The 27,903-nt window shown below is 42.5% G+C and overlaps 1 protein-coding gene and 1 long non-coding RNA gene across 10 annotated transcripts in view; one reads left to right on the top strand and one right to left on the bottom strand.

Annotated features, from left to right (window-relative positions):
* Window positions 1-27,903, top strand: part of CBFB (core-binding factor subunit beta) — a 261,658-nt gene that overhangs the window by 179,660 nt on the left and 54,095 nt on the right. For 3 of the 9 annotated variants that reach the window (XM_029608703.1, XM_029608694.1, XM_029608695.1), the window contains one exon: window positions 25,423-25,514. The exons of 4 other annotated variants lie outside the window; for them this stretch is intronic. In XM_029608703.1, the coding sequence (XP_029464563.1) occupies window positions 25,423-25,512 (90 nt within the window). In that variant the 3' untranslated portion in view covers window positions 25,513-25,514. Of the gene's footprint in view, window positions 1-3,687; window positions 5,575-25,422; window positions 25,515-27,903 lie in introns of those variants that run through there. 2 more of the 9 variants (XM_029608701.1, XM_029608700.1) reach the window with 2 other exon arrangements.
* The window catches only part of LOC115095258, an 85,702-nt gene that overhangs the window by 13,636 nt on the left and 44,163 nt on the right, over window positions 1-27,903 (bottom strand). The window contains exon 2 of the long non-coding RNA XR_003857732.1: window positions 20,255-20,536. This is a non-coding gene — a long non-coding RNA (uncharacterized LOC115095258). The remainder of the gene's footprint in view (window positions 1-20,254; window positions 20,537-27,903) is intronic.

The raw sequence follows: 27,903 nt of genomic DNA, 5'->3' as shown, positions 1-27,903 counted from the left end.
GGACTGGGAGAATTTTACCAGCTTTAGTTCCCTATAAGTAAGATGGGTTTCAGCTACTCAGATAATTTTTCATATAGTCAGGTCATACATTTCTTACAGTGCTGCGAAAAAGTTTGTGAATGCCCTTTGATGGTCTGATGGTTAGTATAACTTAGAATCAAAACATGATTAGATCCCAATCTCTAAACCCTGATAAGAGAGAGAGCGAGAACCCCATTGAATAAATAATTGAGACAAAATATATTCAGCCAGATATTCAAAATGGACTTAGCCAGATAAGTAGCACTTCTGAATATCCAGCTACTGTCAGTGGGCACCACTTAGTCAGCAAAATCACTTATCTGGCTAAGTAATTAGCTGGATAACTCAGGAGTGGGGAATGGGGGGATTGGAAAGGAGTTATTAGCCAGATGAGTTCCCTAGCTAACTCTGATATTCAGTGTTAGCCGGATAACTTATTCTGCTAATTCTGGTCAGCTCATACACCTGTCGTAAAGTTAACCAGATAAACTTATCTGCAGATAAGTTTATCTGGCTAACTTGCCGAGCCACACGGCAGCTGAATATGGACCTCATTGTGATTGTTTATTCAACAAAAAGATTCAACTATAAGTATCTTTGCGTGAAAAAGTATTTAAGTAAGTAAATATTTTTGTATCTGTTGATTAGTTTCTAACATCTTCCATATGGAGCTGTTTCAACTCTGTGACATTTGCAGGCTTCATTGCATTAACTATGCACTCCAGATCCTGCTACAATGTTTCAGTGAAATTTAGGTGGTGATTTTCACTAGGCCAATTCAAAGCACAGATTCTCTTCAGTCATTCTGTCATAACATAGTAAATGATGGCAGATAAAGACCAAAATAGTCAAACCAGTCTGGCCAGCAAGTTTTTTTTAGGATAGTAACTACCACTCTGTGCAGGTTACCTTCAAGCCTTCTGATAAGGGTCATAACTGCACTCCATGCAGGTTTCCCCAAGTCTTCTGTTAAGGAAAGCTTGAATGTTTAGGGTAGTCATCTTGCTGCATTTATTTATTTATTTATTTATTTATTTAATTTAAATCTTTTTCTATACCGTCGTTTGGTGGGGACCGTCACAACGGTTTACATTAAGGCACATAAAAGTAATGATACCACAATTTGTCCATTTACATAGGTGCCATAAGGTTCGGTAACATAGTTTGTGATCAATGTGCATTGTTAAATGTGATGAATCATGACCAGGTCTCTCTATCTCAGTTTTAATTACAGAACTAACTTTATAATTTAACTTGTCCTTTAGTGATGATGCGCTATCTATTAAAAACTACACACTTAGTGAATTCTGCAATGTGTGTGGTTGTTTAATTGTTCATGCTTTGCCCATCCCTGGCTTCTATTCTCCCTTCTCTTTTTGAAAAGCTTTTTTGAAGAGGCAGGTTTTTAAACTTTTTTTTAAAGGATTTGCTGTCTCTTTGTAATCTTAAATCCAAGGGCATGGAGTTCCATAGAATGGGTCCTGCCAATGATAGCACCCTCTCTCTTACTTGTGTTAGTCTTGCCGTTTTGACTGATGGAATAGTTAGGAGTGCTTTGTTTCTGTTAGGGACGTGTACCCGAAGGGCTGTATTTTAACCAGTCTGCGTTTTCGTTGTGTATTAACTTATGTATGGTGCACAGTGTTTTGTATTGAATTATTTGTTCAATTGGAAGCCAGTGTAGTTCAGCCAGTGTTTCCATGATGTGTTCTCTTTTACTTTTGCCAGTTAAAACTCTTGCAGCTGTGTTTTGCAAAACCTGCAGCGGTCTTAGTGAGGTGTATGGTAGACCTAGTAGAAATGCATTACAATAATCAGTGCTTGCAAATATCAACGCTTATAGTACTGATCGAAATTTAGCAGTCATTAGGAATGGTTTAAGTCTTCGGAAGACCATGAGTTTAGCGTATCCTTCCTTTACTTTTAGAGATATAAGTTGTTTTAAGCTTAGTTCTGTGTCAATTATTATTCCTAGATTCCGTACTTTCTCTGCTAGTAATATTTGTTGGTTGTTTTTGAGTGTGATTGGGCTTTGTTTGATTTCCATATTTCTTCGTTTAAGTGTAGGAATTCTGTCTTCTCTATGTTAATTACTAATTCCATTTGGTTTAGTAGCTGTTTGATGATATCTAGGTACATGTTTGCTATGTTTAATGTTTTCTCAATTGTATCGTCAACGGGTAAAATTAATTGAATATCATCAGCATATATATAGTGTGTGATTCCCAGACCAGCTTAGCAGGTGGCAAAGTGGTAGCAGGTATATGTTGAAAAGTGTGGCAGAAAGGGCGGATCCCTGTGGTACTCCCATTTGAAGGTTTATTTTCTCTGATATAGCATCTTTAATTTGTACTTGAAAATATCTGTTACTGAGATATGATCTAAACCACTTGATTGTTTTGTTGTTTAAACCTATCTCTTCTAGTCTATTCAAAAGTATATCATGATTTACAGTGTCAAAGGCTGCTGACAGGTCAAGCATCACTAGAATGTAATGTTTACCGTTATTGAATCCCCTCATAATGTTATCTGTCAGTGCCAGCAGAAGTGTCTCTGTGCTATAGTGTTTTCGAAAGCCATGTTGTGAGGGATATAGGATGTTATTGTTATCTAGGTGTTCTGCTAGTTGCTTTTGTATAGTTTTTTCTATTAATTTTGCATGACCTACTTTTAGCTCAGCTACACCTCACAGATGGATGGCCTGACATTCTCCTCTAGAATTTTCTGATATAAAGCAGAATTCATGGTTCTGTCAACGATGGCAAGCCATCCAAGTACTAATGCAGCAAAGCAGTCTCAACATCATATTGCCTCTACCGCCATCCTTGGCAGTTGGGATGAGGTTCTTAATTTGGAAGGCAGCTAAGTGTTTGCCATTGTGACCAAAAGGTTAAAAATGTATTATAGGAGTCTTGTTGGGTAATCCAGATGCTCTTTGGTGATCCTGAGGTGGACTGCAGTGTTCTTTTTAGAGAGCAATAGTTTCTGCCTAACTATTCTCCTATGAACACCATTCCCATTCAGAATTTTCCTGATGGTTGAAATATGAACCCTCACATTAGCCCTAGCGAGAGAGCCTGCAGATCTTTAAATGTTAGTCTGGAGTTGTTTGTAAACTTGTGGATGATTTTCCAGTTCGCTGTTGAGGTGATCAAGTAAGATTGATAGCTGCTGAGAGTCTGCTTTTTATCCATTTGTAGTCAGTCTGTTTGATAGTGGATGGATGGAGTCCCTAATGTTGAGAAATGGTTTTGTTACCCTGTCCAGATAGATGAGCAGCAACTACTCTCTTTCGTAGGTCCTCTGAAATATTTTTTGATTGTGACATGATGAGTACCCATTATCTTTTATGGTGAAGACCACACTCAGAATTTTTTTAACCTTTATATGGGACAGGATGCCCAAAGTCAGTCATGCTTATTTACTCTGCAGGATGGTTTACTTGTTACCTGATTTCAATTATTAAATTAACTATGCTATGGGTTCACTTACTATGTCACACGTTTTGCTTATTACTACTTTGTACAGCATGTTTCAAGAAACATGGAATTGTTTAATGTATGCCCTTTTTTTGCATAAGAAAAGACATTTCAATTAAACAAAGGTATCATTGTAAGAACTTGTAATTCTCATTATTATACTTGAGGTTCACAAACTTTTTCTTAGCACCGTAGATAACAAGAATCTCAGATAAACAGGGCGGTGAGAATTTCCCTTTCCTGTTGAACTCTGCAGCCGGAACATCTGAGAACGCCTTCGGCTCATCGCTGATATCCTCTCTCTGCACTCTGGACCACCTCAAAAGGAGGCGCACAGCTGCAAGTGTTGGACAGTGAGAATATCCCTTCCCTGTTGAATTCTGATGTCCTCGCTCTGCATCCCGGACCACCTCAGAAGGAGGCACACAGTGACATGCTGCCACCGGCAAAGCCACACACCCCCTTTGTTTCAATGTGGACTCAAATGTTTTCTTTAGACTGCCTGCTCTTCTTTTTGATCTTTGGGTAAGTGGAAGGGCCGGGTACATGGTTCTCATGTCCCCGTACTCTCCAGTCAGTGAACAATTCTGCAGATGTTTTTGGGAGTTGAAGAGCTTTCAAGGTTAATCCTCTTTTTGCTGTTGGCACTTATGGAACAGTGTCTCAGCTAGAGACAGAAACATCTCTTAGTCCGGAGCTCCGTCTGCCTTCTGCACTGGATCCCTCAGGTGGGGCTGTTGTTGCTGGAATAGGTGGGTTTTCCCCACAGCTGTTGAGTCATCTGGATTAATGCAGGAACCTGTAGTGGATTCTATTTTGCAGAGGCCAGCAAGCATAAGCCTGGAAAGATATTTGGTATGCTTTGCTGCTACTTGAGAAAACTGTGAGTAATAAAATTAATTCCCTTTCTTCTTCACTGCATTCAATGAAGAATCAAGTTTCTGTCCTACAATCTGGGGCTACATGCCAAGATGAGAGGATTAAGAATTTGGAGTCCTATGGTTTCTACTAAACAAGAGATCAAGGCAACTTTGGTTAGAGATATGTCTTTTGTTCATCGGCATTTAGAACTCTGAAAATTTCCCACACACTTCTCTGGGATGGCTCCCTTATTTGGAGTGGAGAATTACTGAAACCTTTACTAAAACTAATGATGTCAAAGTGCTATTATCTGATACACTCCCTTCTTTCCCTGCTGAGTAGCTAGGCCTTGAAGTACACAAACTGCTTCTGTTTCTCACCCAAGGTCTATTTTGCTTGCTCATATAGACAAAATACATTCTTCTACTTGTGCAAAGCTGTTTAATTATGTCATTATTTAATCCAGGTTATCTTCATTCTGTATGAGCTTATCCTTAAATATATGAAAAATGTTCTGGGTCTTTTTGATGAGCATATGCCTTCCTTCACTAAGTTACTTTATATCTCTGTTAAGGGGGAAAGAAATTCTCTTTCTAATGTTAATCCATTTCAGTTGTCATCTTCTCTTTGCCTAACTGATTTTTTGCAGCAGTAGGAAAATATGATTAATGAGAAGGAAACTCTGTTGTCAGTTTTTTTTTTCATTTGGTTAAAAATTTCTGATAATGTGATTAAACTTTTCCAACGAAGATGCTCTCTTCATGGGTCACAAAATCCAGATTTTTCCGGATGTCTGCAGGCCAGACACAAAATAGAGAAAGGGTTCTTAGTTTAGGAGGTGAATTCTCTCTTTGATATCCCTCTAAATGTATGGTTAAATTGGATGGTAACAGGTATTCTTATTTTGATCCTGCTGATTTACAGATTTTGTTTGATAATAAGTTGAGATTGTTATTTCAACTGCAGTGCCTATATAACTTGCTAAGTAGTAGAATGTAAATTTATTTGCAGTCTTTTCCTTTTTGTATTCTTTCTTCTTTTGGGGTTTACTCCATTAATCCTCACTTTCTCTGTATTGTTGGATAACATTTCTTTACATATATGATTGTTTTCCTCTCATGAGCTTTGTTCTTTCTAACATCTCCTATATTACAAGCTTTGTTATTACTTGTATTTTTTGGTAAAAATTTATAAATAAAGCATATAAAAAAAATCTTAGACAAACGATGGCTAAGCAAAAGACCATATTTGAAATATTGAGCAAGAGATCTTAAGACAATGAAAGGACTTCTCTAAAAATATATTCCTGCTTAAATTGGTATTCAAATATATATGTGAAAGCATGGGAGTGAGAACTCAGTTGTAACCTATCTGAGGAAAAATGGAATGTTGTAATAGGATAAGCAAAACTTCTGTATCAACTATTCTCACAGGACAAGCAGGATGGTAGCCCTCACATATGGGTGACATCACAGGATGGAGCCCAATCACGGAACACTTTTGTCAAAGTTTCTAGAACTTTGACTGGCACCTACTGGGCATGCCCAGCATGGCACTAAACCTGCAGCCAGCAAAGTTCTAGAAACTTCAGTTTCTAGAACTTTGACTGGCACCTTCAGTTTTCTTTTTTCTGCGCAGCAGTAGTCATGCTGGTTAAGGAGCTCCACAGAAATTCCTGACAGGAATTTTCCTCACGGAATTACTAAAAACTTTCATACATCACAGGGGTTCCTCCTTCGAATTTTTGACTCCGGTAATTTTTTTTCTCCAGTTTCGATCGATTTCCATCGAGTTTGGCCCTTGCGGCCTACTGCCGTTGACCGTACCGCGGCTAAATTTTTCAAAGGCCATGGCATAGGGGTTCTGTCGGTGCCCGGACTGTACTCGCACCATGTCCATTACAGACCCGCATAAAGTCTGTGTAATGTGTCTCTGGTGCGAGCATGATGTCCTGACTTGCACCAAATGTGCCTTAATGACACCAAAAGGTCACAAGGCCAGAATGGAGAAAATGGAGCTTCTCTTCCGTTCTCAAACCGATGCCATCTATAGCATCGACGTCATCTGAACCGGCACCGTCCACTTCGCGCCAGTATCAGCCACCAGCCGGTGACCATCCGGCGTCGGCGACTTCTTGGCCTTCGACTACCTCTACTCCGCCTCAGGACTGAGGGGATCGTAGAGAGAAATATCGGCATCGACACCGCAAGTCTCTGACCAGAGAGGAAGGAAAATCTTCGACCTTGCCATTGTCCAAGCCGCCATCAAAAAAGCCCCGTCCAAAAAAGGCACCGACCCTTTCTGCGACTAGGTCACCGAGGCAACCCTTACCCGGACGGGTATCGGGAGCTGCGACTCCGCCTTTAACGGTGGTCCCTCCGGCTATGCCTCTGCCTCCTTCTTCCCTTCCGGAGCCGGGGCTGCTTGCTCCAGCTCTCCGTGAAGAACTGGACCGGATGGTTCAGGAGGCCATCGATAAGGCGATGCACAGACTCCACGTTCCTCCGACACTGTGTGGAACTGACCACCGATCCGATTCTGGCAGCACTGGCACCGCCGCTCTCGAAGATGGAAGCGCTTATAGCCGCTTTTCCACCGATGGATCCTAGGTCACCGATGACTCCGGTGCCCTCCCCGCTTACTCTGTCATCGGGAGGGGAAACACCATTCCACATTCCTCCATCGGGAGTTCTTCCGATGCCTCAGCAGTCGATGCCGACGCGCCCATCAGTGCCACAGATCCATCCATCAATGCCCTCTATGCCTTCATCGGTGCCTCCAGCACTTCCCTCGATGCCTTCGGAACCTAGACCAGGACTTCAGGAATACCATTGTCCCGTCCTTCTCAGGCTCCTAGAGGGGCAGGTCTGGATCCCTATGACACTTGGACCAATGATTCTTCTCAAGACATTGATGACTTGCCATTGCCACCTTCTCCTACTGAAAGAAGGAAGCGTTCTCCTCCAGAGGATCTATACTTCATAAATTTTGTGAAAGAAATGTCTGAATTGGTTCCCATCCAATTGCAGACTGAACAAGATGACAGACATCAAATGATGGAGCTATTACAATTCCTGGATGCTCCCAAGGAAATAACCTCCATCCCTATTCACCAGGTTCTTTTGGATTTACTCAAAAAGAACTGGGAACACCCTGGTTCTGTTGCTCCAGTCAACCAGAAACCTCAGCTGGATCACCAATCTGTGGTTGTAGAATCTGCCCAAAAAAGGGCAAAAAGATCAAAACCCCACTCTTCCTTTCCCCCAGATGAGGAACAGAAATTCCTGGATGCCATTGGTCGGCATGTCTTCCAGGGATTAATACTTATCTCTCGGATCGCCTCCTACCAGCTATATATGACTCAGTACAACAGGGTCTTATTCAAGCAGATACAGGACTTTGCAGAGTCCCTGCCTCAACAATTCCAGGAACAACTTCTAACCCTAGTACACAAGGGTTTTGAAGCAGGGAAACATGAAATAAGATCTTCTTATGATATCTTTGACACCGCTTCCCAGTATCTGAAACTGCTATTTCGGCAAGAAGATGGGCCTGGCTTAAGTCTTCAGACTTGCGCCCTGAAGTACAGGACAGATTATCTGACCTGCCCTGCATAGGAGACAATCTGTTTGGGGAACAGATTCAGCGGACGGTGGTGGAACTCAAGGACCATCATGAGACCCTTCGCCAGCTCTCTCTGATACCCCCTGAGTATTCCTCCAAACAGCCTTTCAGGAAGGATACTAAAAAGTCATTCCTCCATCCAAAGAAGTCCTATCCACCACAGTCTAGTACTCGTTCCACGAGACCTTTCCAAAAAGCCCAGTCTCGACAACCTCGTAACCTATGAGGAAAGACTAAAGAGGTTAGGACTTTTCAGCTTGGAGAAGAGACAGCTGAGGGGGGATATGATAGAGATGTTTAAAATCATGAGAGGTCTAGAACAAGTAAATGTGAATCAGTTATTTACTCTTTTGGATAGTAGAAAACACAAGGGGGCACTCCATGAAGTTAGCATGGGGCACATTTAAAACTAATCGGAGAAAGTTCTTTTTTACTCAACGCACAATTAAACTCTGGAATTTGTTGCCAGAGGATGTGGTTAGTGCAGTTAGTATAGATGTGTTTAAAAAAGGATTGGATAAGTTCTTGGAGGAGAAGTCCATTACCTGCTATTAAGTTCATTTAGAGAATAGCCACTGCCATTAGCAATGGTAACATGGAATATACTTAGTTTTTGGGTACTTGCCAGGCTCTTATGGCCTGGATTGGCCATTGTTGGAAACAGGATGCTGGGCTTGATGGACCCTTGGTCTGACCGAGTATGGCATTTTCTTATGTTCTTATGTTCTTAAACAAAAGCCGCAAGCAGCTCTTCAGCCGGGCCCTGCTTCCGGTTTTTGACACCTGCATAGAGAGCAGCAGCCAGTTTCCACTGCCTCAGATACCAGTGGGAGGTCGATTATGCCATTTCAACAACAGGTGGAACACAATCACCTTGGACCAGTGGGTCCTCACCATAATCTCTCAATGTTATTGCCTGAACTTTCTCTCCATTCCACCAGACTCCCCACCTCTACAGTCGTGGACAACATCCGACCACTCACTACTCCTGGAGCAGGAGGTTTCCCTCCTCCTCCAGTCCAGAGCAATAGAACCAGTACCTTACTCTCATCAAGGCCTAGGATTCTATTCCCTGTACTTTCTAATCCCCAAAATATCGGGAGGCGTTCGTCCTATTCTGGACCTATGTGCCCTCAAACAAGTACCTCCGAGAAAATTTCAAGATGGTAACCTTGGGTTCCCTCCTTCCTCTTCTGCAAAGAGGAGACTAGCTCTGGTCTCTCGATCTCCAAGATGCGTACACGCACATTGCAATAAATCCATCTCCTCTCAGGTTCCTGAGATTTCTAGTAGGCCCCAAGCACGATCAATACAGGGTGCTCCCATTTGGCCTGGCATCTGCGCCACGAGTCTTCACCAAGTGCCTCGTAGTAGTAGCAGCCTTCCTCAGGACTCAAGGTGTTCACTCTACCCCTATCTAGACAATTGATTGATCAGGGCTTCCACTCAGCAAGCTGCTCTGTCGTCCCTACGTCTTATTTTACACACTCTGATTTCTCTAAGATTTCTCGTCAACTACACGAAATCCTGCTTAGTCCCTTCTCAAACTTTATCATTCATAGGAGCAGACTTGACACCTTGCAGGCAAAGGCATTTCTGCCTCGACAGCGAGCTCTCGCTCTCATCTCCCTCGCACACCAGGTACAGTCTCAGCGATGCACGACTGCACGCTACTTCCTCATCCTACTGGGACACATGGCATCCTCAGTACAGGTTACCCCAATGGCCCGCATGGCCATGAGAGTCATGCAGTGGACTCTGATGTCACAATGGACTCAGTCCGTCCAACCTCTATCAACCACTGTCCGCATCACCAATTCACTCCGTCATTCTCTAGCCTGGTGGAAAAATCAGATCAATCTCTTCAAAGGCCTGCCCTTCCAGGCTCCAGACCCTCAAATAATTCTCACCACCGATGCTTCCAACCTCGGCTGGGGAGCTCATGTGACCAATTTGCAAACACAGGGAACTTGGTCTCCAGAGGAAGCCAAACACCAAATCAATTTCCTGGAGCTTCAAGCGATCAGATATGCTCTCAGGGTATTTCAGGATCGCCTTTCCAATCAGGTCATCCTGATTCAGACGGACAACCAGGTGGCCATGTGGTACATCAACAAACAGGGAGGGACGGGCACCTACCTACTGTGTCAGGAAGCTGCGCAGATATGGACGGAGGCCCTCTCCCATTCGGTGTACCTCAGGGCCACCTATTTGCCGGGAGTGGATAATGTGTTGGCGGACAACCTAAGTCGCGCTTTCCATCCGCACGAGTGGTCTCTCAACCCCACAGTAGCGGATGTAATATTCCAACATTGGGGTCATCCTCGCATAGATCTCTTTGCGTCACCTCAAAACCGCAAGGTAGAGAACATTTGCTCTCTCACTCGCAGCCAACACTCTCAACCAAGAGATGCGTTCTCCCTCTCATGGGCAACCAGTCTCCTATATGCATTCCCTCCACTTCCACTTCTCTCGAAGACTCTCGTGAAGTTACGTCAGGACAAAGGATGCATGATCTTGATAGCACCTCACTGGCCTCGCCAAGTGTGGTATCCAATACTTCAGAATCTCTCCATTCGCAGGCATATTCCCTTGGGAAAGGACCCTCTTCTAATAACTCAGAATGGCGGGTGCCTACGCCACCCCAATCTTCAAGCTTTGTCCCTGACGGCCTGGATGTTGAAAGGTTGATTCTTCAGCCATTTAACCTTTCAAAGTCAGTTTCCCGTGTCCTGATTGCTTCACGGAAGCCTTCTACAAGAAAGTCTTACCAATACAAATGGAACAGGTTTAAATCATGGTGTTTTTCTCCATCCCTTGATCCCTTTACCTGTTCCACCATGAAGTTTCTAGACTATCTCTGGCACTTATCAGAATCAGGTCTAAAAACTTCCTCCATCAGAATGCATGTCAGTGCGGTGGCCGCCTTCCATAAAGGTGTCGGGGATGTTCCTATTTCAGTACAACCCCTCGTAACACATTTTCTGAAAGGCTTGCTTCACCTCAAGCCTCCACTGCGCCCTTCGGCCCCTTCTTGGGACGTCAATCTGGTTTTGGGTCAGCTCATGAAACCACCATTCGAGCCTCTCCAATCCTGTGATCTTTGCTATCTCACATGGAAAGTGATTTTTCTTTTGGCAATCACATCTGCTCGCAGAGTTAGTGAGATACAGGCCCTAGTTACCTATCCGCCTTACACTAAACTTCTGCAGGACCGGGCAGTACCCTGCACTCACCCTAAGTTCTTACCTAAAGTAGTATCGGAGTTTCACATTAATCAGTCCATTATACTACCAACCTTCTTTCCCAGACCCCATTCCAATCCAGGAGAACAGGCTCTGCATACCCTTGACTGTATACGGGCTCTAGCGTTCTATCTAGACCGTACAGCTGCCCACAGGAAAAGCACTCAATTGTTTGTCTCTTTCCATTCCATCAAATTGGGGCAGACTCTCTCCTCCTGGTTAGTGGGCTGCATATCCTTTTGCTATCAGCAAGCAGGCATTCCACTTCAAGACCGTGTTAAAGCACACTCTGTGAGGGCCATGGCGACTTCAGTAGCACATCTATGCTCGGTGCCACTCCCTGACATTTGCAGGGCTGCTACCTGGAGTTCTCTCCATATCTTTACAGCCCATTATTGTTTAGACAAGGCCGGAAGGCAAGATTCCATCTTCGGCCAGTCTATCTTGTGCAACCTTTTTACGACTTGATGTACCAACACCCTTCCGCCTGCCCATTAGGGTTCAGGATGCCCTCTACCAAATTCCACCCCAGTTCTTGTGCCTATTGCACATCTTTGGTACATTTGGTGCATTTCTCGGACATCCTCAGTTCGGTACTCACCCATATGTGAGGACTACCATCCTGCTTGTCCTGTGAGAAAGCAAATGTTGCTTACCTGTAACAGGTGTTCTCACAGGACAGCAGGATGTTAGTCCTCATGAAACCCGCCCGCCGCCCTGCGGTGTTGGGTTCATTACGTTTTCTTATTTTATATTTCGGCACTTCCTGTAGCTTTAAACAAGACTGAAGGGGGACCCCTGCTGGCTGCAGGTTTAGTGCCATGCTGGGCATGCCCAGTAGGTGCCAGTCAAAATTCTAGAAACTTTGACAAAAGTGTTCCGTGATTGGGCTCCATCCTGTGATGTCACCCATATGTGAGGACTAACATCCTGCTGTCCTGTGAGAACACCTGTTACAGGTAAGCAACATTTGCTTTATAACCAAGAGTATCTGTACAGCACTGCATATGTCTAGTAGCTCTTTAGAAATAATAAATAGTAGTCAGAGTGCCCTTCGGGTTCCCCTTTTCCACATAGCAAGGGGATTTCCTCACTTTCTTAGACTTGATATAGGGTTTTCTCCACATCTTCATCAGATCATCAGAGATTTCTAGGTTTGTGGTTTTAGGGGAACAATTCCAGTTTTGGGTGCAACCCTTTGGTTTGGCCACAGCTCCATGAACCTTCCCCATGATTGTGGTGGTGATGGCTGCAGTGTTTTTGAAAAAAATTATTTTGGTCCACCCCTATGTGGATGATTGGTTAATGAGAGCAAAGTTGAAAGAGAAAAGTCTGACATCCACTGCACAAATGGTTCGCCTTCTCCAGGACCTCTGTTTTTTGATAAATTTTGCCAAAAGCAGGTTGGTACCATCTAATGTCCTTGGAATACCTAGGAACAACCTTCTACATGTAGAGAGGAAATGTTTTTATGACAACAGGACTTTCAAGCTCTGCTCTCAGATGAGAGCGGCCTTTTGAAGGATGCAGGATCTCCATGGTCTAAAGGACAAAACTGAGGGATATGTGCCAGTGTGAGCTTTGTGCTCCTCATGGCAAGATTTGCTGTCAGTCCCTGATTTGTAAAAATATAAAATGTACAGAACCAGAAAAAAGCTTTGTCGCTCCATGCTCCAGTTTTTTGGAATGATTTGTCAGTGGGGGTGCATAGAGAACCTGAATATTTGAAATTCAGAAAATTAGTAAAGACAGAATTATTCTGTTAGGCTTTTAAAGGAGGGAAGTTTGGGGCATAGTTACAATTTTCGCCATAGTTTAATGATAGTCATAGGTGCAAATGTCTATGTATTTATAATTTTAATATAGTTTTATTGTTATATTTGTATTAACTATTAGTCTATTTTATAAATGCATTTTGTAACCCATGTTTGAACATTGAGAGAATACGCGGCATATACATTTTTGATAAATACATTTTCTCCCAGGACAAGCAGGATGGTAGTCCTCACATATGGGTGACATCATCAGGATGGAGCCTATCACGGAACACTTTTCTCAAAGTTTCTAGAACTGCATGCCCAGCATGCTACCAACCCTGCTTCCAGCAGGGGTCCCCCTTCAGTCTCTTCTTTCTGCGCAGCAGTAGCCACGCGGGTTAAGGAACTCTTACATTTATTCCTGACAGGAATTCCTCATGGAATATTTTTTCTAAAAAATTGGTAAATTTCACCCCATCCGGGGTCCCCCTATCGACCATCGATATCTGCTAAGGTTAGCTAAGGCTTTACCTTGTTTTGCGGTTGGTTACCGATGGTTCTCATTCAAGGCCCGACGGCCATCGACCGCATCGTGGTCAATTTTTCTTAAGTATGGCGACGGGTTTTCGACAGTGCCCTGATTGTCTGAGGATGATGTCCATCACGGACCCGCATCAGGTATGTGTCCTATGCTTGGGGGCTAACCATGTCGTCGCGACGTGTACCAACTGTGCCCAAATGACCCTTAAGGGCCGCCGGGCCCACTTAGAGAAAATGGAGCTTCTGTTCTAAACTAAGCAGTTTACTCTGTCGAAGACTTCGATGTCATCGGCGCCGTTGCCTTCAGCTTCTCAGCACTGACCGAACACCGGTGGTCCTCTGTCGTCTGGATCCATCTCTAAGACGTCTACCTCTTTGTCCTCGGCGCCGGAGAAAGACCGGGCCGAGCACTGGGAAAAGCATCGGCAGCGGAAGGCTCCGTCCACCAGTACAGGCAAGTCCTCGACATCGACAGAGCCACCGAGGAAAAAGGCCCGTGCAGAGGAGCCCCCATCCTCCTCCATGCCAGGGACACCAAGGCGTAACCCACCTTCAGTGGTGCCGAGAGTCGAGATTCCACTTTCACCGGTGGACCCTCTGGCGACCCCTGCGCAGCTTCCAACTCTGGAACTAGTCATACAAATGCCAGCTTTCCATGAGGAATTAAACTGGATGGTTCAAGAAGCAGTCATTCAAGCGCTTCAAGGACTTCCATCTCCATCGGCACCGGCATCAATTCTGATCTCAAGCACAGATCTGATGCCCATGGTGCTGGCTCCATTACTGGACAGGCTGGGTACACTCATTGGCGCACTTCCACCGGTGCCTCCGAAACCGCCGATATGCCCACAGCCATCGACACCAATTCCGCTGTCCTCTGAGGGTGAAGATTCATCAATGCCAGACATGATTCCAGGGCCATCGGGGATTTTTCCACCGAACGCCACTGAAGTCACCGATTCCATCTGTGCCTCCTCTGTCTTTGCTGCCACATCGACTTTTACCGGTGCCCTCTCCGAAACCATCGGTGCCACGAATGGATCCAACGGGAATAGGCCTGTTCCTTCCTTCAGGAGACCCACCAGATGCTGGTGATCAACCATACCAACCCTGGAGTGATGATACCTCGGACTCTCAGGACACTGATGACATTCCCTCAGAGCCATCTCCTCCTGATGAGCGAAGACGCTCCCCTCCTGAGGATCTCTCCTTCTTCAACTTCATAAAGGAAATGTCAGAAACCATTCCTTTTAAGCTTCAAACAGAAGAAGATTCCAGGCACAAGATGCTTGAAGTCTTCCAATTTGTGGATGCCACCAAGGAGGTTAACCAGTTCACAAAGCCCTCCTTGAGCATCTACAACGTACCTGGGAGCATCCAGGTACTGTACTACCAGTGAACCGGAAAACAGATGCCACCTACTTAGTTCAATCAGCAACTGGGCTCCAGAAGACCCAGCTGTCTCACCATTCTGTAGTAGTGGAGTCTGCTCAGAAGAAGGCAAGAAGACCTCGGCCTCATTCTTCTACACCTCTGGGGAAAGAGCAGAGATTTCTTGACGCGTTGGGATGTAGGGTTTTCCATGGCTCCATGCTAATTTCACATATAGCAGCCTACCAGCTATACATGACGCAGTATACAAGAAATCTCTTCAAACTGCTGCAAGACTTTTCTGAGTCTCTTCCTGAAGAGTTTCAAGACCAGCTAAACTCCATCCTCAAGAAGGGCCTCGATGCTGGGAAGCATGAGGTCTGAGCTGCACATGACATAAGAACATAAGAAATTGCCATGCTGGGTCAGACCAAGGGTCCATCAAGCCTAGCATCCTGTTTCCAACAGAAGCCAAACCAGGCCACAAGAACCTAGCAATTACCCAAACACTAAGAATATCCCATGCTATTGATGCAATTAATAGCAGTGGTTATTCCCTAAGTAAATTTGATTAATAGCAGTTAATGGACTTCTCCTCCAAGAACTTATCCAAATGTTTTGGAATCACTAATCCCCTTATAGCATAAGGGGTTGTGGACTCCCGTCCAAAATGTGTGTCCAACCATGGGTTAAACAGTGTGCTCAGCTGAGTGTACTATATTGTATCGGCCCCAATATCTGAATTCAAGAAAGCAAGGGATAAATACAGGGATCTGTAAGGAAGTGATGAGAATTATAATGCTAAATTAATTGGACAGATGGGCAGACTGGATTGGCCATACGGTCTTTTTCTGCTGTCATGTTTCTATGATAAAGGGAATGAAATGGCTCCCAGATGAAGACAGGCTAAACTGTTTAAGGCTCTTCAGCTTGGAGAAGGGTCAACTAAGAGGTGATATGATTGAGGTTTATAAAATTTTGTGATGTGAAATGTTAAAAAGGAGGGGTTATTTCCTCTCTTAAATAGTAGTAGGACTATGGGACACTCCATTTTTTCTGTGAGTGCACTATAATGCTATGGAATTTGCCAGAGATTAAATTAGGGGGTTAAATCAGCGGGTAATGGCTAATAGCCTCATCTACATGGAATATACACATGATGATCTATTAAAGAATTAATGAAATGGATTGATAAAAAAAATTCTGGATGCACAATATTCATGCTCCAGGCTGATTTCACCCCTTGCTATTGTGTGTCCAGAAATATATATTTTTTTAAATAATTGATACATTTCATTAATTCTTTTCTTGATATTTAGTTGAGCTAGCACCCGTAGCAATAAGCACATAGCCACGTTGCCTGGGTGCTAGGAACTCACAATTTCTCCCTAGTGCGTCCCTTTTAATACATTAACTCATTTAATATAGCTTTGGGCACCCAGGAGCGGTGGCTGTGTGTGCGTTAAAAAAGCGGGTGCCCAGTTTGGACGCGAGTCTTATTGCATCGGCCTGCAAGCACATAAATGGGCTTTTGAAAATTGCTGTGATTATATACTACTGTTACATGCCTAAATCCTTTTGAAAATTACCCCCTAATTTAACAGATAGACTTTTTTTTTTTTTAAGTACCACAGTGCCTTTTTTCCAGGCTTTGGGACTTTTTCCTCAAACTTCCTAGGCAAGAGTGTTTGCTGGTCAGGGGAGTATGTGTTAAAAAGTGACTCTTATCAAAGCAAATGTGGTGGAACTGAATCTTGAACTGAGAATCTTGGGTGGGCCCGACGCAAATAAAAGGGGCCCATGGTTTATCTGGGACCGTGGATGAAGAAGGGAAACCCGGCAACTGCGAGGGATGTCGGGTAACGTCATCGGCCCGCCTTTTGGAGGCAGTTTCGGGGGGCCAGCGTCATCACAGACTGCCGCGACTGGCCGTCTTTGACATCGGCGCCAAGATTTACGCAAAGGCCTCGCCGCAGCTGGCCTCTTTTTGCAGATCAACTTTTGAGGCTGTGCTGCGGCGTGGGAGGTGGCAAAGCACATCGAGACCATGTGTCGGACAGGGAGACATAAAAACGCCAAGAAAAGAAGAGAAAGGCCATAAAAAAAAAAAAAAAATATATATATATATATATATATATATATATATATATATCTCTCTCACAGGACAAGCAAGATGGTAGTCCTCACATATGGGTGACATCACAGGATGGAGCCCTGTACGGAAAACTGTTCTGTCAAAGTTTTTACAAAGCTTTGACTGACGCTGGCATACTGAGTGCACTGAGCATGCTCAGCCTGCAATTATCTCTGTGAGCCACAGGTGTCTCCCTCAGTCTTCTTTTTTCCGCTCTGCAATAAGCATAGTGGTTAGGAGCTCTGTGAGAATAACACTTTGTCATCATGGAAACACTTAAAACGTTTACTTCACAAACACTTTTCCCTGCACGGGTCTCCCTTCGCGTATGTTTATTCAATGCTCGGTGAGTACTATGCCCTGTTTTTTCGGTCGGTTCCTGTCACCTCCCTGGCCTGCCAACAGACTGCGGTCTTCATTGGCCCTCTGTGACACTGCCTGGTTATTAGCGCTAGTGGGACAGGGACTTCCACGGTTTCTGTTGCCGCCAGGGCCCCTGTTGATTTCAGGTCCTTCGATTTCCTCGGTACCCTCACGCAGTCGATGCCCCCATCGCTACCGTTGGTACCCCCTTCCGACCGTCCTGGATTCTTAGATGCCATCGGTACCCCTCCCCCCGCGGTACCTGATGCCATCGGTCCCTTCATCGTTTCTATCAGTGCCATCCATGTTTTTCATCCATGGCACTGATTTTTCCTTGGGTTTCATCGGTACCATCATCACCCGGATGGATGCCAGTGCATTACAGTAGTCAGTGCTAGCAAAAATTAGTACTTGTAGGACAGTTCCGAAATTTGCTAGTGTTAGTAAAGGTTTTAATTTTCTTAGTATCATTAATTTGGCGTATCCTTCCTTTACTTTAAGTGATATGTTGTTTAAAGTTTAGTTCTGTGTCTATTATTACGCCAAGATTATGTACTTTTTTGGCTTTTTCCACTGTTTGATTGTTTTTGAGTAATATTGGAGTTTGTATTAGGTATAAATGTTTTTGTTCAAGGTGCAGAAATTCAGTCTTTTCAATGTTTATCACTAATTCCATTTGATTTAGTAGTTGTTTGATTATATCCAGGTACATGTTGGCTAGGTTTAGTGTTTTTTTTTCAATTGTGTCATTGATGGGTAAGATTAGCTGTATGTCATCTGCATATATGTACTGTACAATTCCGAACCCTGCAAGTAGATGGCATAGTGGTAAAAGGTAAATATTAAATAGTGTCGCTGAGAGTGCAGATTCCTGTGGTACTCCTGTTTGTAGATTTACTTTTTCTGACATTGTGTTTTTAATTTGTACTTGAAAGTATCTCTTACTTAGATATGATTTGAACAATGCAATTGTGTTACTATGAAGGCCTATTTCTTCTAGTCTTTTGATTAGTATTTCATGGTTCACAATGTCAAAAGCTGCTGATAAATCTAATAGAACAAGTATGTTGTGTGTTCCACTGTCAAAACCTCTTAGAACATTATCAGTAAGTGAAAGCAGTAAAGTTTCGGTGCTGTAATGTTTGCGGAAGCCATGTTGCGAGGGAAATAGAATGTTATTGTTTTCCAGATGTTCTGATAATTGTTTTTGTACTGTTTTTTCTATTAGTTTTGCAATTAAAGGTAAATTTGATACTGGTGTGTAGTTACTCAAGTTTAGTGGGTCCATGTTTTTCTTCTTTATGATTGGTTTGATTATTGCACCTTTTAGTAGATCAGGCAGTGTTCCTTCCTCTAGTAATAGGTTTATAATATTTGTTAATGGTGAGGTGGCTATATGGGCTATTTTTTTCCAAGTTCATTATGGGCAAGGTGTTGATTTTATAGGGAGCAGGCTTTAGCTTTTTTAACATGTTCTCTACTTCAAGATTTGACACCTCTGAGAATGAAGACCATTGTTTCATGTCTTTGTTACACATTTTTACTTCTTAGTTGTATTTGGGATTTTGGTTCTTAGTTTCACAATTTTGGCTTTGAAATAGTTTGCAATTTCGTTGCAACAATTCTCGGGTAAGATCTGAGGAGAGTTCATATTGTCACTAGTAAGGTCTTTGGTTATGTTGAATAGTGTTCTTGAGTTATTCATGAACTTTTCTATTTTTGAACTGAAATATTTTTTTTGGTCTCAAGGATTACTTTTTTGTAGTAGGCCAGGTGATTTCGGTATTTGGTTAAATTTTCTGTTGTATTATTCTTTTTCCAGTTTTTTTCCTTTTTTCTGAGATCTCGTTTGATTCCTTTTATATGTTCATTATGCCAGGTGTTAGTTTGTTTTGGTTCCTTGATGCAGATACTTTTTGTGGATTTTATTTCATCTGCTAAGTTGTTAGTGCTATTTATCCATGCATTTGTTGCTGTGTTACAATCAGAGTAATCAATATTAGTTATTTTTTTCTGCAGTTTGTTTTTAAGTATTTCTATGTTAAAGGGTGGACAATAATTAAATTCAATTGGTTTGCTTCTTTGAATCTTGATTGGCTTTAATATTTAATGGTTGATTGAATGAGGAAGTGGTCTGACCATGGAATTTGAGTATAGTTTGTGTTTCTCTGTTCTAAGAAGCTGGTGTTTATGAATGTCAGGTCTAAGGAATGTCCTGCCTTGTGTGTGTGTTTGTCTGGGATTAGTTTAAATCCTAAGGCATTCATTACATCGGTTAGTGTCTGGCAGGTATTTGATAGTGGTTGAACGTCTAAGTGCAGATTGAAATCTCCTAGTATTATGGTTGGTTTTGATGATTTTAGCTGAGAAGTCAAAAATTCAATTAGAGGAGATATATTTAATTCAAGGAGGCTAGGTGGGCAGTAGATCAGGCAGATTTGTGTGTGACCTGTGTCAAAAATGGCTATTTCAAGATTCATTGGTGTGATTGGTAACAATTTTACATTAAAAATTATTTTCAATGATTAGCATTAAGCCGCCACCTCTTCTGTTTGCTCTAGGGATTGAAAAGGCATTGTAATTTCTATTCGCTATCTGTTTTTTTTAGGACTGTCTGATTTTTTTTTTTAGCCATGATTCTGTGATTGCAATGAAACTAGGTTTGACGTCATATAGGACGTCATATAGGAAATTTCTTAGTCACTGCTTGAGCATTAACTAGTAAAAACGTTATTAGCATTATGTTGTTCACATTTGTGTGCTCAGTTTTTTTTATTTGTATGAGATTATGATTAGATTCCTTTTTTTTATTTACATTGTAATGATCATCCTGTTTTCTCCTGTTAGTCTTGTACTTACCCTTATGTAAGCAAATGTGAATGGATTGTGTCTTTGTCTTTTTCCATGGTGGAAAGTTTGTAGTGTTTGTTTTGCTCAGGGTGTACGAAGGCGCAAACAAAGGGCCATGCCCCTTTGTCGTGCTCCTTATGAGTGCGACACCGGCGCGCGGCGCCTAAGGGTCTAAGCCCGCACTTTTATCCCCCCTGGTGCGTTCTGGTGATGTCAGCAGCGTGGCCCTGGGGGGAGGAGCGCGGTCCGACCTTCCTGGATGCCTCGGAGGTGATAAGATTCGGAGCGGATCTGTGGAGAGAGAAAAAAACAGGGGAAACATAGAGCAGATTAGTTTTAGAAACCTCTGATGTGTAATGAGGCAGGCAGGCAGAGGGAAGTAAAATTCTCTTCTTCCAAAAACGCAAGCAAGGGGTAGAAAGGAAAAATCCTTCTTGCTTAAAACATGGCACACAACTCTTTCAAAAACCCAACAGTCCTCTATCCCCACAAGTAACTGGTTGCAAGGGCAAAGTAAAAATCCAATCCCTCCAGCAAGGTAATATTTCGCTTACTGTGAGAAAATGCAGCAAAAATCACTGGTTTTACTACTCTTCTGTCCAGTAGTCTCTGTTCCACTATTAACTGGTCAAAACCACTGTTACATCCAACCTTGTGTTAGCGAAGGGTGAAATGGCCTTCCTGATATAGACTGGTCAAAAATGCAAAAATCTCAAAAACCTTGCAAAAGCTTCCAAAATCCTCCATCATCTTCCATTGTACTCCACTATTCTCCACTGGTAAACCATGAGGCCCACCAAAACTACCACTTCTCCTTCCTCTGCAAAACTCTCCTACTCAGAGGGTTTATAGGGAAAACCTGCTGAGCATGATCGGTATACACATATATCCACTGAACCCACCACAGAAAGTCTAGTGAAAGGTATGAAACCCCATCATAGGTCAATAGGCTTGCAGGGGGGAGGGGAAGGGTTTTGTAGTGGGATTTTAGGGGTATGAGTGTGTTAGGGGTGGGGGATGGATGTGTGAGTGGATATGGGGACTCTTTCCACTCTCACACCTCACTATGACCTCCTCCCACATTGGGGTGGGGGCATGTATATGAGTAACATAGTAATGATGGCAGAAAAAGACCAAATGGTCCATCCAGTCTGCCCAGCAAGCTTCCCATGGTAGTAAATGCCGCTTCGTGCAGGTTACTCCATGTTTCTGTTAAGGATAGTAACTGCTGCTCTGTGCAGGTTACCCCCATGATTCTGTTAAGGGTAGTAACTGCCGTTCCATGCAGGTTACCCCCAGGCCCACTACCCTCATGCTTTTTTTCATTCATTCCCATCCTCTAGCCTTTAGTGATCCACAGTGTTTATCCCATGCCCCTTTGAAATCTTTCATGGTTTTAGTCTTCACCACTTCCTACGGAAGTTCATTCCAGGCATCCACCACCCTGTCCGTGAAGAAATATTTTCCGACATTGGTTCTAAGTCTTCCTCTCTGGAGTTTCAAATTATAACCCCTAGTTCTACTAAATTGTTTCCTTTGGAAAAGATCTGTTGTTGACCATGGATCATTAAAACATTTCAAGTATCTGAAGGTCTGTACCATATCACCCCCTGCTCCTCCTGTCCTCCAGGGTGTACATATTCAGGTTCTTCAACCTCTCCTCATAAGGCATATGATGGAGACCACCCACCATTGCTATTTAAGCAAGCCTTCCCAGATCCATATTGAAAGACAGTAACATCTTATAAGACACTACACAATATTATGTAAATTATTAATGTAAATAATTCATCTTTACTACTCAACTATCTTACTCTAATTCTCTCCCCAGTTTTATGACCCTGTTGTAATGTAACTTTTATTTCTTTGCACTTGTTTATGTTCTGTTTTTGTGCACACCCTCTTGTTATTTGTAAACCGGCATGATGGGGTTCCTAATCTCGAATGCCGGTATAGAAAAATCTATAAATAAATAAAATAAATTTTGGTTGCCCTTCTCTGGACCGCCTCCACCCTGTCTCTGTCCCTTTTGAGATACGGTCTCCAGAACTGAACACAGTACTCCAAGTGAAGCCTCACCAAGGACCTGTACAAGGGAATTATCACTTCCCTTTTCTTACTAGATATTCCTCTCTGTATACAGCCCAGCATTCTTCTGGCTTTAGCTATTGCCCTGTCACATTGCTTTGCTAACTTCAGGTCATTAGACACTATCACCCCAAGGTCTCTCTCCTGTTCCGTGCAAATCGACCCTTCACCTCCCAACACATACAGTTCTTTTGGATTACCACACCCCAGTATATGTGGATATGTGTTGGAGGTTTGTGTGTGTCTGATTAGTTGTGTAGGTGAAGGTAATGGGTTGGGGAGCTGGTGGTATAGGTGTTTGTACAAGAGTAAGGGAATATGGTTAGGGGGTAGGAGTGTGCGTTGATATAAGTCATTGTGTATGCAGGGAGGGCTTGGAGTAAGTGGAGGGCAGTATGCGTTGAGGGGTTAGATGTGTGTACCTTTTTCCCTTTTGCATTCTCCACCTCTCTGTGCCCCTCCTCACACTCTTCATCAGGTTCCTCTTCTCTTGCACTTCCCACCTCTACCCCTTCCTTCCCCCATGTGTGTGGTGGGTGGAGTTGTGTGTTATGAGTGGAGGAGCAGTAGTGTAGTAATGGATGCAGGGGTTGGGGCTGGAATGTGTGTATACACTCTTTCCTCCTTGCATTCTCCACTTCTACTGCTGCTACTACTACTACTACTACTATTACTTAACATTTCTATAGCGCTACATGACATATGCAAGGTGTGTGGTGGGCTGTGTGTATGCAGTCTTTCCCTTGCACTCTCCCCTTCCCTCACACACTCCACTCTCCACCCCTAAATCTTCACACTGTGTGTGTGTGTGTGTGTGTGTGTGTGTGTGTGTGTGTGTGTGTGATATGAGAGATGTGATTATGATGGCAATGTGTTGTGTGGTGAGGGGCTGTGTGGAGGGGAGATGGCTGTTAAGGGATGAGTTTGTGTGTGAATCATGTGGGGGTTGTGATTTGTGTATGGGGGAGCAAGGTTGAGTGAAGGGGTTGGGGTGTGCACACAGTTTCCCTCTAGCAGTCTTCATTTATCCCCACCAAGTACTCTCACTCCTTTAACTCATGCCTTTTCCCCTTAACTCGTTCCCAACTCATCCCTCCCTTTCTGTCCCTCTAGCATCCTACCACTTCTGTTTTCTGTTTATTTCTATACCATTGTTCTATTAGACAATCATGGTTCACAAAATTCATATTCCTTTCTCTTCACACCTTGGTCCAGTCTTCTACCACTTGTGGGGCCTGGAAAACTCCTTTCTATATCAGCTGCACCTCTGTTCTCTTCCAATGGTGGGACTTGGGAAGCCCCACAAGCCTTTCCATTGCTGGCCTCACTGCCGCGATGCTGATCTCGCCAGCCCTGGCTCTGCACTTCCTTCCAGCAGCATGTCGACCTAGCCCTCTGCTCCAGATGAGCATTGCTACGCATGCACATTTGTGCCACAGTTCTTACCTGGAGCCCTAGTATTTTTATAATATAGTGAGAGATTATGCAAAACAAAGGGAACTCTGAGCCCAAGTCTGAGACTGCCCACAGGGTGTTATAGAATAGAATCAGGTCAGAAAGCTCCCCGTGTGCCATTATCTCATTTTTCTCTGTTTCAAGAAAAACAAGATCTCATGTATATATTAAAAGGGAAATATCATATTGTTTTCAAATGGCACAAGATCCAATATCTTTTATCTTTTAATTCACATTGACTAGAAGGCGCAGCTTCAGACTCCTGACAATTTTTGCAGAAATGTGCACTACAGATGGGGGCTTCCCATTCTTTGTAAATTTTCAATGCATGTTGGAAAAATGTCATCTAACCATTATAGAAAAATGCAAGGAGACTCTGGGAAAAGCTCACACAGAACCTCTAATGGAAAATATGGAAAAATCCTTTGCAAGCTGGGAAATTCTAACTATATCCTTAAGAGGCAGAATTAATGTAATTAAAAGGCCTTCCAAATGGATTAATCTCCTGCTAATGCTGCCACTAATAATTTCTAAAAGGGATAATGACTATTACTCTACTTTAGATATATCAAAGCAACTGACCATACCGTTCAGCTTAACATTTGTTACATGCCAAGGCCAAAAGAAGCCTTTTGATTGAATCTGCGAGGTGGGCATGACAATCACTGAAGAGGATGCTAGAGGCCTCATGTACCATTTTGTTTTGTTAACTTAGATTTTGTTCTAGGATTTTAATCGAAAGTTTTCAGGAGGTGGCAGCATCTAGGTTTAGATCAAAAAGGGAATAAAATGGTAGAGAATGGGCAATTTTGAGTTTTCAGCAACTAAAACACCAGTTTGATGTTGAAAATAGGGATTTGTTTGCCTTTCTACAAATAAGGCATTATTTGCAAGGTTTTTTGCAAAGAATACCGGACGTCTTTTCCATCTCCCAGTTCGATTACCATCTTGCCACATCCCCAGATGATAATGTAACAAAATCTAATATACATAAAGAATTACTAGAAACAACTCCCATCAACTATACCGAGAGCCTCTTAGTGAAATAGCAAAATGATGTAGGGTTATATCTGCACATGGATACCCTATTGATGGGATTCACACAAGCTCGGAAATTAGTGACATATGTGTCCTTGAGATAGAGAAAATGTTAAATCTGTCATAGGATTTACAGAACCCTAGTCTGGATACATGGTGAATATAATGCAATCAAGCACTTACAGAGATGGAGAAGACAGAGGTACACTGACTCAGGTCCTGTAGCAAAATAGCTACAGTACCCTTTGGAATAGTGTTATGGTAAATGAATAAGATGATAAAACACAGTTATTAAATATGCTAAACTATATATGTTTGCATGCAATAATAATTATTCTATAGGGAAATATATGAGGCTATTCATTTAGAAGGCATGCCTGATTGCTAAGAAATGTTAAATTTTACTGTGGTTAGAATCCTTACATCCTGACTGGACACTATGGAGGACTCAAATGCACCATATAATGAATATGGAGTTAATGGCCAAAAGGAAGAGTAAGAAAGCTGTTAAGATGTTCCATCAAATTGGGACCTGTATATTATATTCGCTGCCATAGCGGGGGAGTATGCGAATGATGTGTTCCTTTTCAAATTAGGCACTGTGGGTAGGCCCTGAGAGACTGACCTCTGGAATGGAATGGACTGAAATTATCATCTCCTGTTATGAACAAGACTCCCTCAAGTGAATGTAAGTTCAAGCTAGGAGTTATAATTGGTTTATTCAACAACCTTAAGAATGTTGTGTTACCGCGGAATGGGTGGGAGGGGGAATAAAAGGGGGTTAGGGTCAAGTTAATAATATAGGAATTTTTTGTCATGTAATACTAATCATGCTTACTTGTCTGCTCTATATGACAATACAGTCTGTTATTTGATGAACTGTATTATATTTGTTGTAATTTACTCAATAAAATTTATTTAAAAAAAAAAAAAAAGAGTAGCGCTTTAGAAGTAGCTATATGAATGATGATTTCCTTCTGTGTATCAGATCAGTGGAAACGTTATATTTGTTTCATCAGTGGTTGAACACTTGAGATTCCAATCTTTTTCATTAGTTTGATCATTATTCTATATCATTACTCAATATACTAATTTGTCCAGAAAGGAAATTTTCAACTTTGATTTTTAAAAAAGACTGATAGAAATACTCTCTTTCATTTTTCCAGTTGCCATGGTATTTATTTATTTATTTTATTTAACAACTTTTCTATACCGACATTAAAATACACATCATATCGGTTTACATTGTAACAAAAGGTAGAAAATACAAATAACAGGGGGTGGGGTGGGGGGAAAAACTAAGAACGTGGGGTCAGAGGGGAGACCCCAAACTAAGATAGGGAAGGGGAGAAGGCGATAGGAACAGTAACATGTTAATTAAATGCAAAGGAGCAAAAGATATACTATAAATAATATACATAATATACAAATGGAGCCAGGAATCGAAAGGGTGGAGGCAGTTATACGATTAAATGAGAATACACATATGCAATTATACAAGGGGGGTGGGGAGGGGGTTACCGGGGGTCTGTGGGGGTGAGAATGTTAATCTGGGAAGGCTTGATGAAAGAGCCATGTTTTTAACTGTTTTCTAAATTTGAAGGGGCAGGATTCCATACGGAGGTTGGGCGGTAGGTCATTCCAGAGCTTAGGGCCGGCAATGGAGAAGGCGCGATTCCTGGTGGTCGAGAGGCGGGCTTTCTTGAGAGAGGGAACTAGGAGAGTACATTTATGAATTGTTCTGGTCGGGCGTGAGGGTTGTGTGGGTTGGAGGGGTTCATTAAGCCAGGAGGAGTTGTGGTTGTAAATGGCTTTGTGTGTAATGGTGATGGCTTTGAACAAGATGCGGTAGGGGATAGGGAGCCAGTGAAGGTTTTTGAGGATAGGGGTAATATGATCTGATTTGCGTGAATTGCTGATGATCCTTGCAGTGGCATTTTGCAGTACCTGGAGGGGTCTGATAGAGGAGGAGGGAAGGCCCAGATACAGGGAGTTGCAGTAGTCTAACTTAGCTGTTAAGGTGGCTTGTATGACAGTTTTGAGGTCATGGGTGTGGAGAAGGGGCTTGAGTTTTTTTAGGATCATGAGTTTGTAGAAATTTAAATTCAACCTTGCAGTCAGAATTTTCATTTGTTGGTTGTGCTCCACTACCTTTGAATATAAATAACAAGGTAAAGACCTACAGTGAATATTTTTACATTGAGGTTATCCAGTGGGGCCTTTAAAAGAATTCTATATTCAGATAGAGAATCCTTGTTGGAGGTTCACCCTCGAGATCAGGACATTCCCTGGATCATGTGTGCTACCTTTTTCTTCCTATGTTTCCAAGCTACAGAAGATCATTCAGTAATGGTGGACATATTAAGCATAAAGAACCCTCTCTTGCAGCTTTTTCTATGGGTCAGAATGTGAGGAATATGATTGTTTCTGCTGTCCATAACTATCATCTTAAATCTAGATTGAATGGCCATTTTAATGTGTCTGTTTAATATAGCTACAGACAAAAAACAGATCTTGTATGCATTGCCAACACACTAGATTTATGCTGTTTTCCCTAGGATCAGGTTCAGATTAGGTGATGTGGTAGAAACATAGAAAATACCTTCTTCTGCCTAGAAAAATATTGAACTTATACATTATAGAATGTGCATCTTTTGTGTTTGAATCCGGACATAACTGCTGAATTTTGCTATGATTATTATTGATAATTGATCTTGATCCTCTCAAGTTAAACATGTTCTTTAATACATAAGTGATTATAGAAATTATTTGTCTTGTCTGTGTCTCGAACTAGATTGTAAGCTCCAAGAGGCAGGGCTTGTATCTCTAATGTATCTGTACAGTGCTATGTATGTCTAGTAGTGCTGTTGAAATGTTTAGTAGTAATAGTTGTAATAGTTCTCCTGCATTTATTTTGGTTCTTGATAACTAGTAGAACATGGTAAGGGTAGGGCTGTAATTCACACTGCATAAACCAATTTGTGGATGTCTGCATTCACAGCTTTTTACATGTCTATGCCCAGCTATTACATGTCTGCATCATGTTTTTTTATAAAGTGCTTTGAGATTTTTATGAC

Source organism: Rhinatrema bivittatum, chromosome 7, assembly GCF_901001135.1.
Source record: "Rhinatrema bivittatum chromosome 7, aRhiBiv1.1, whole genome shotgun sequence".
NCBI lineage: Eukaryota > Metazoa > Chordata > Amphibia > Gymnophiona > Rhinatrematidae > Rhinatrema > Rhinatrema bivittatum.
This window is presented reverse-complemented; position numbering and strand designations above follow the sequence as displayed.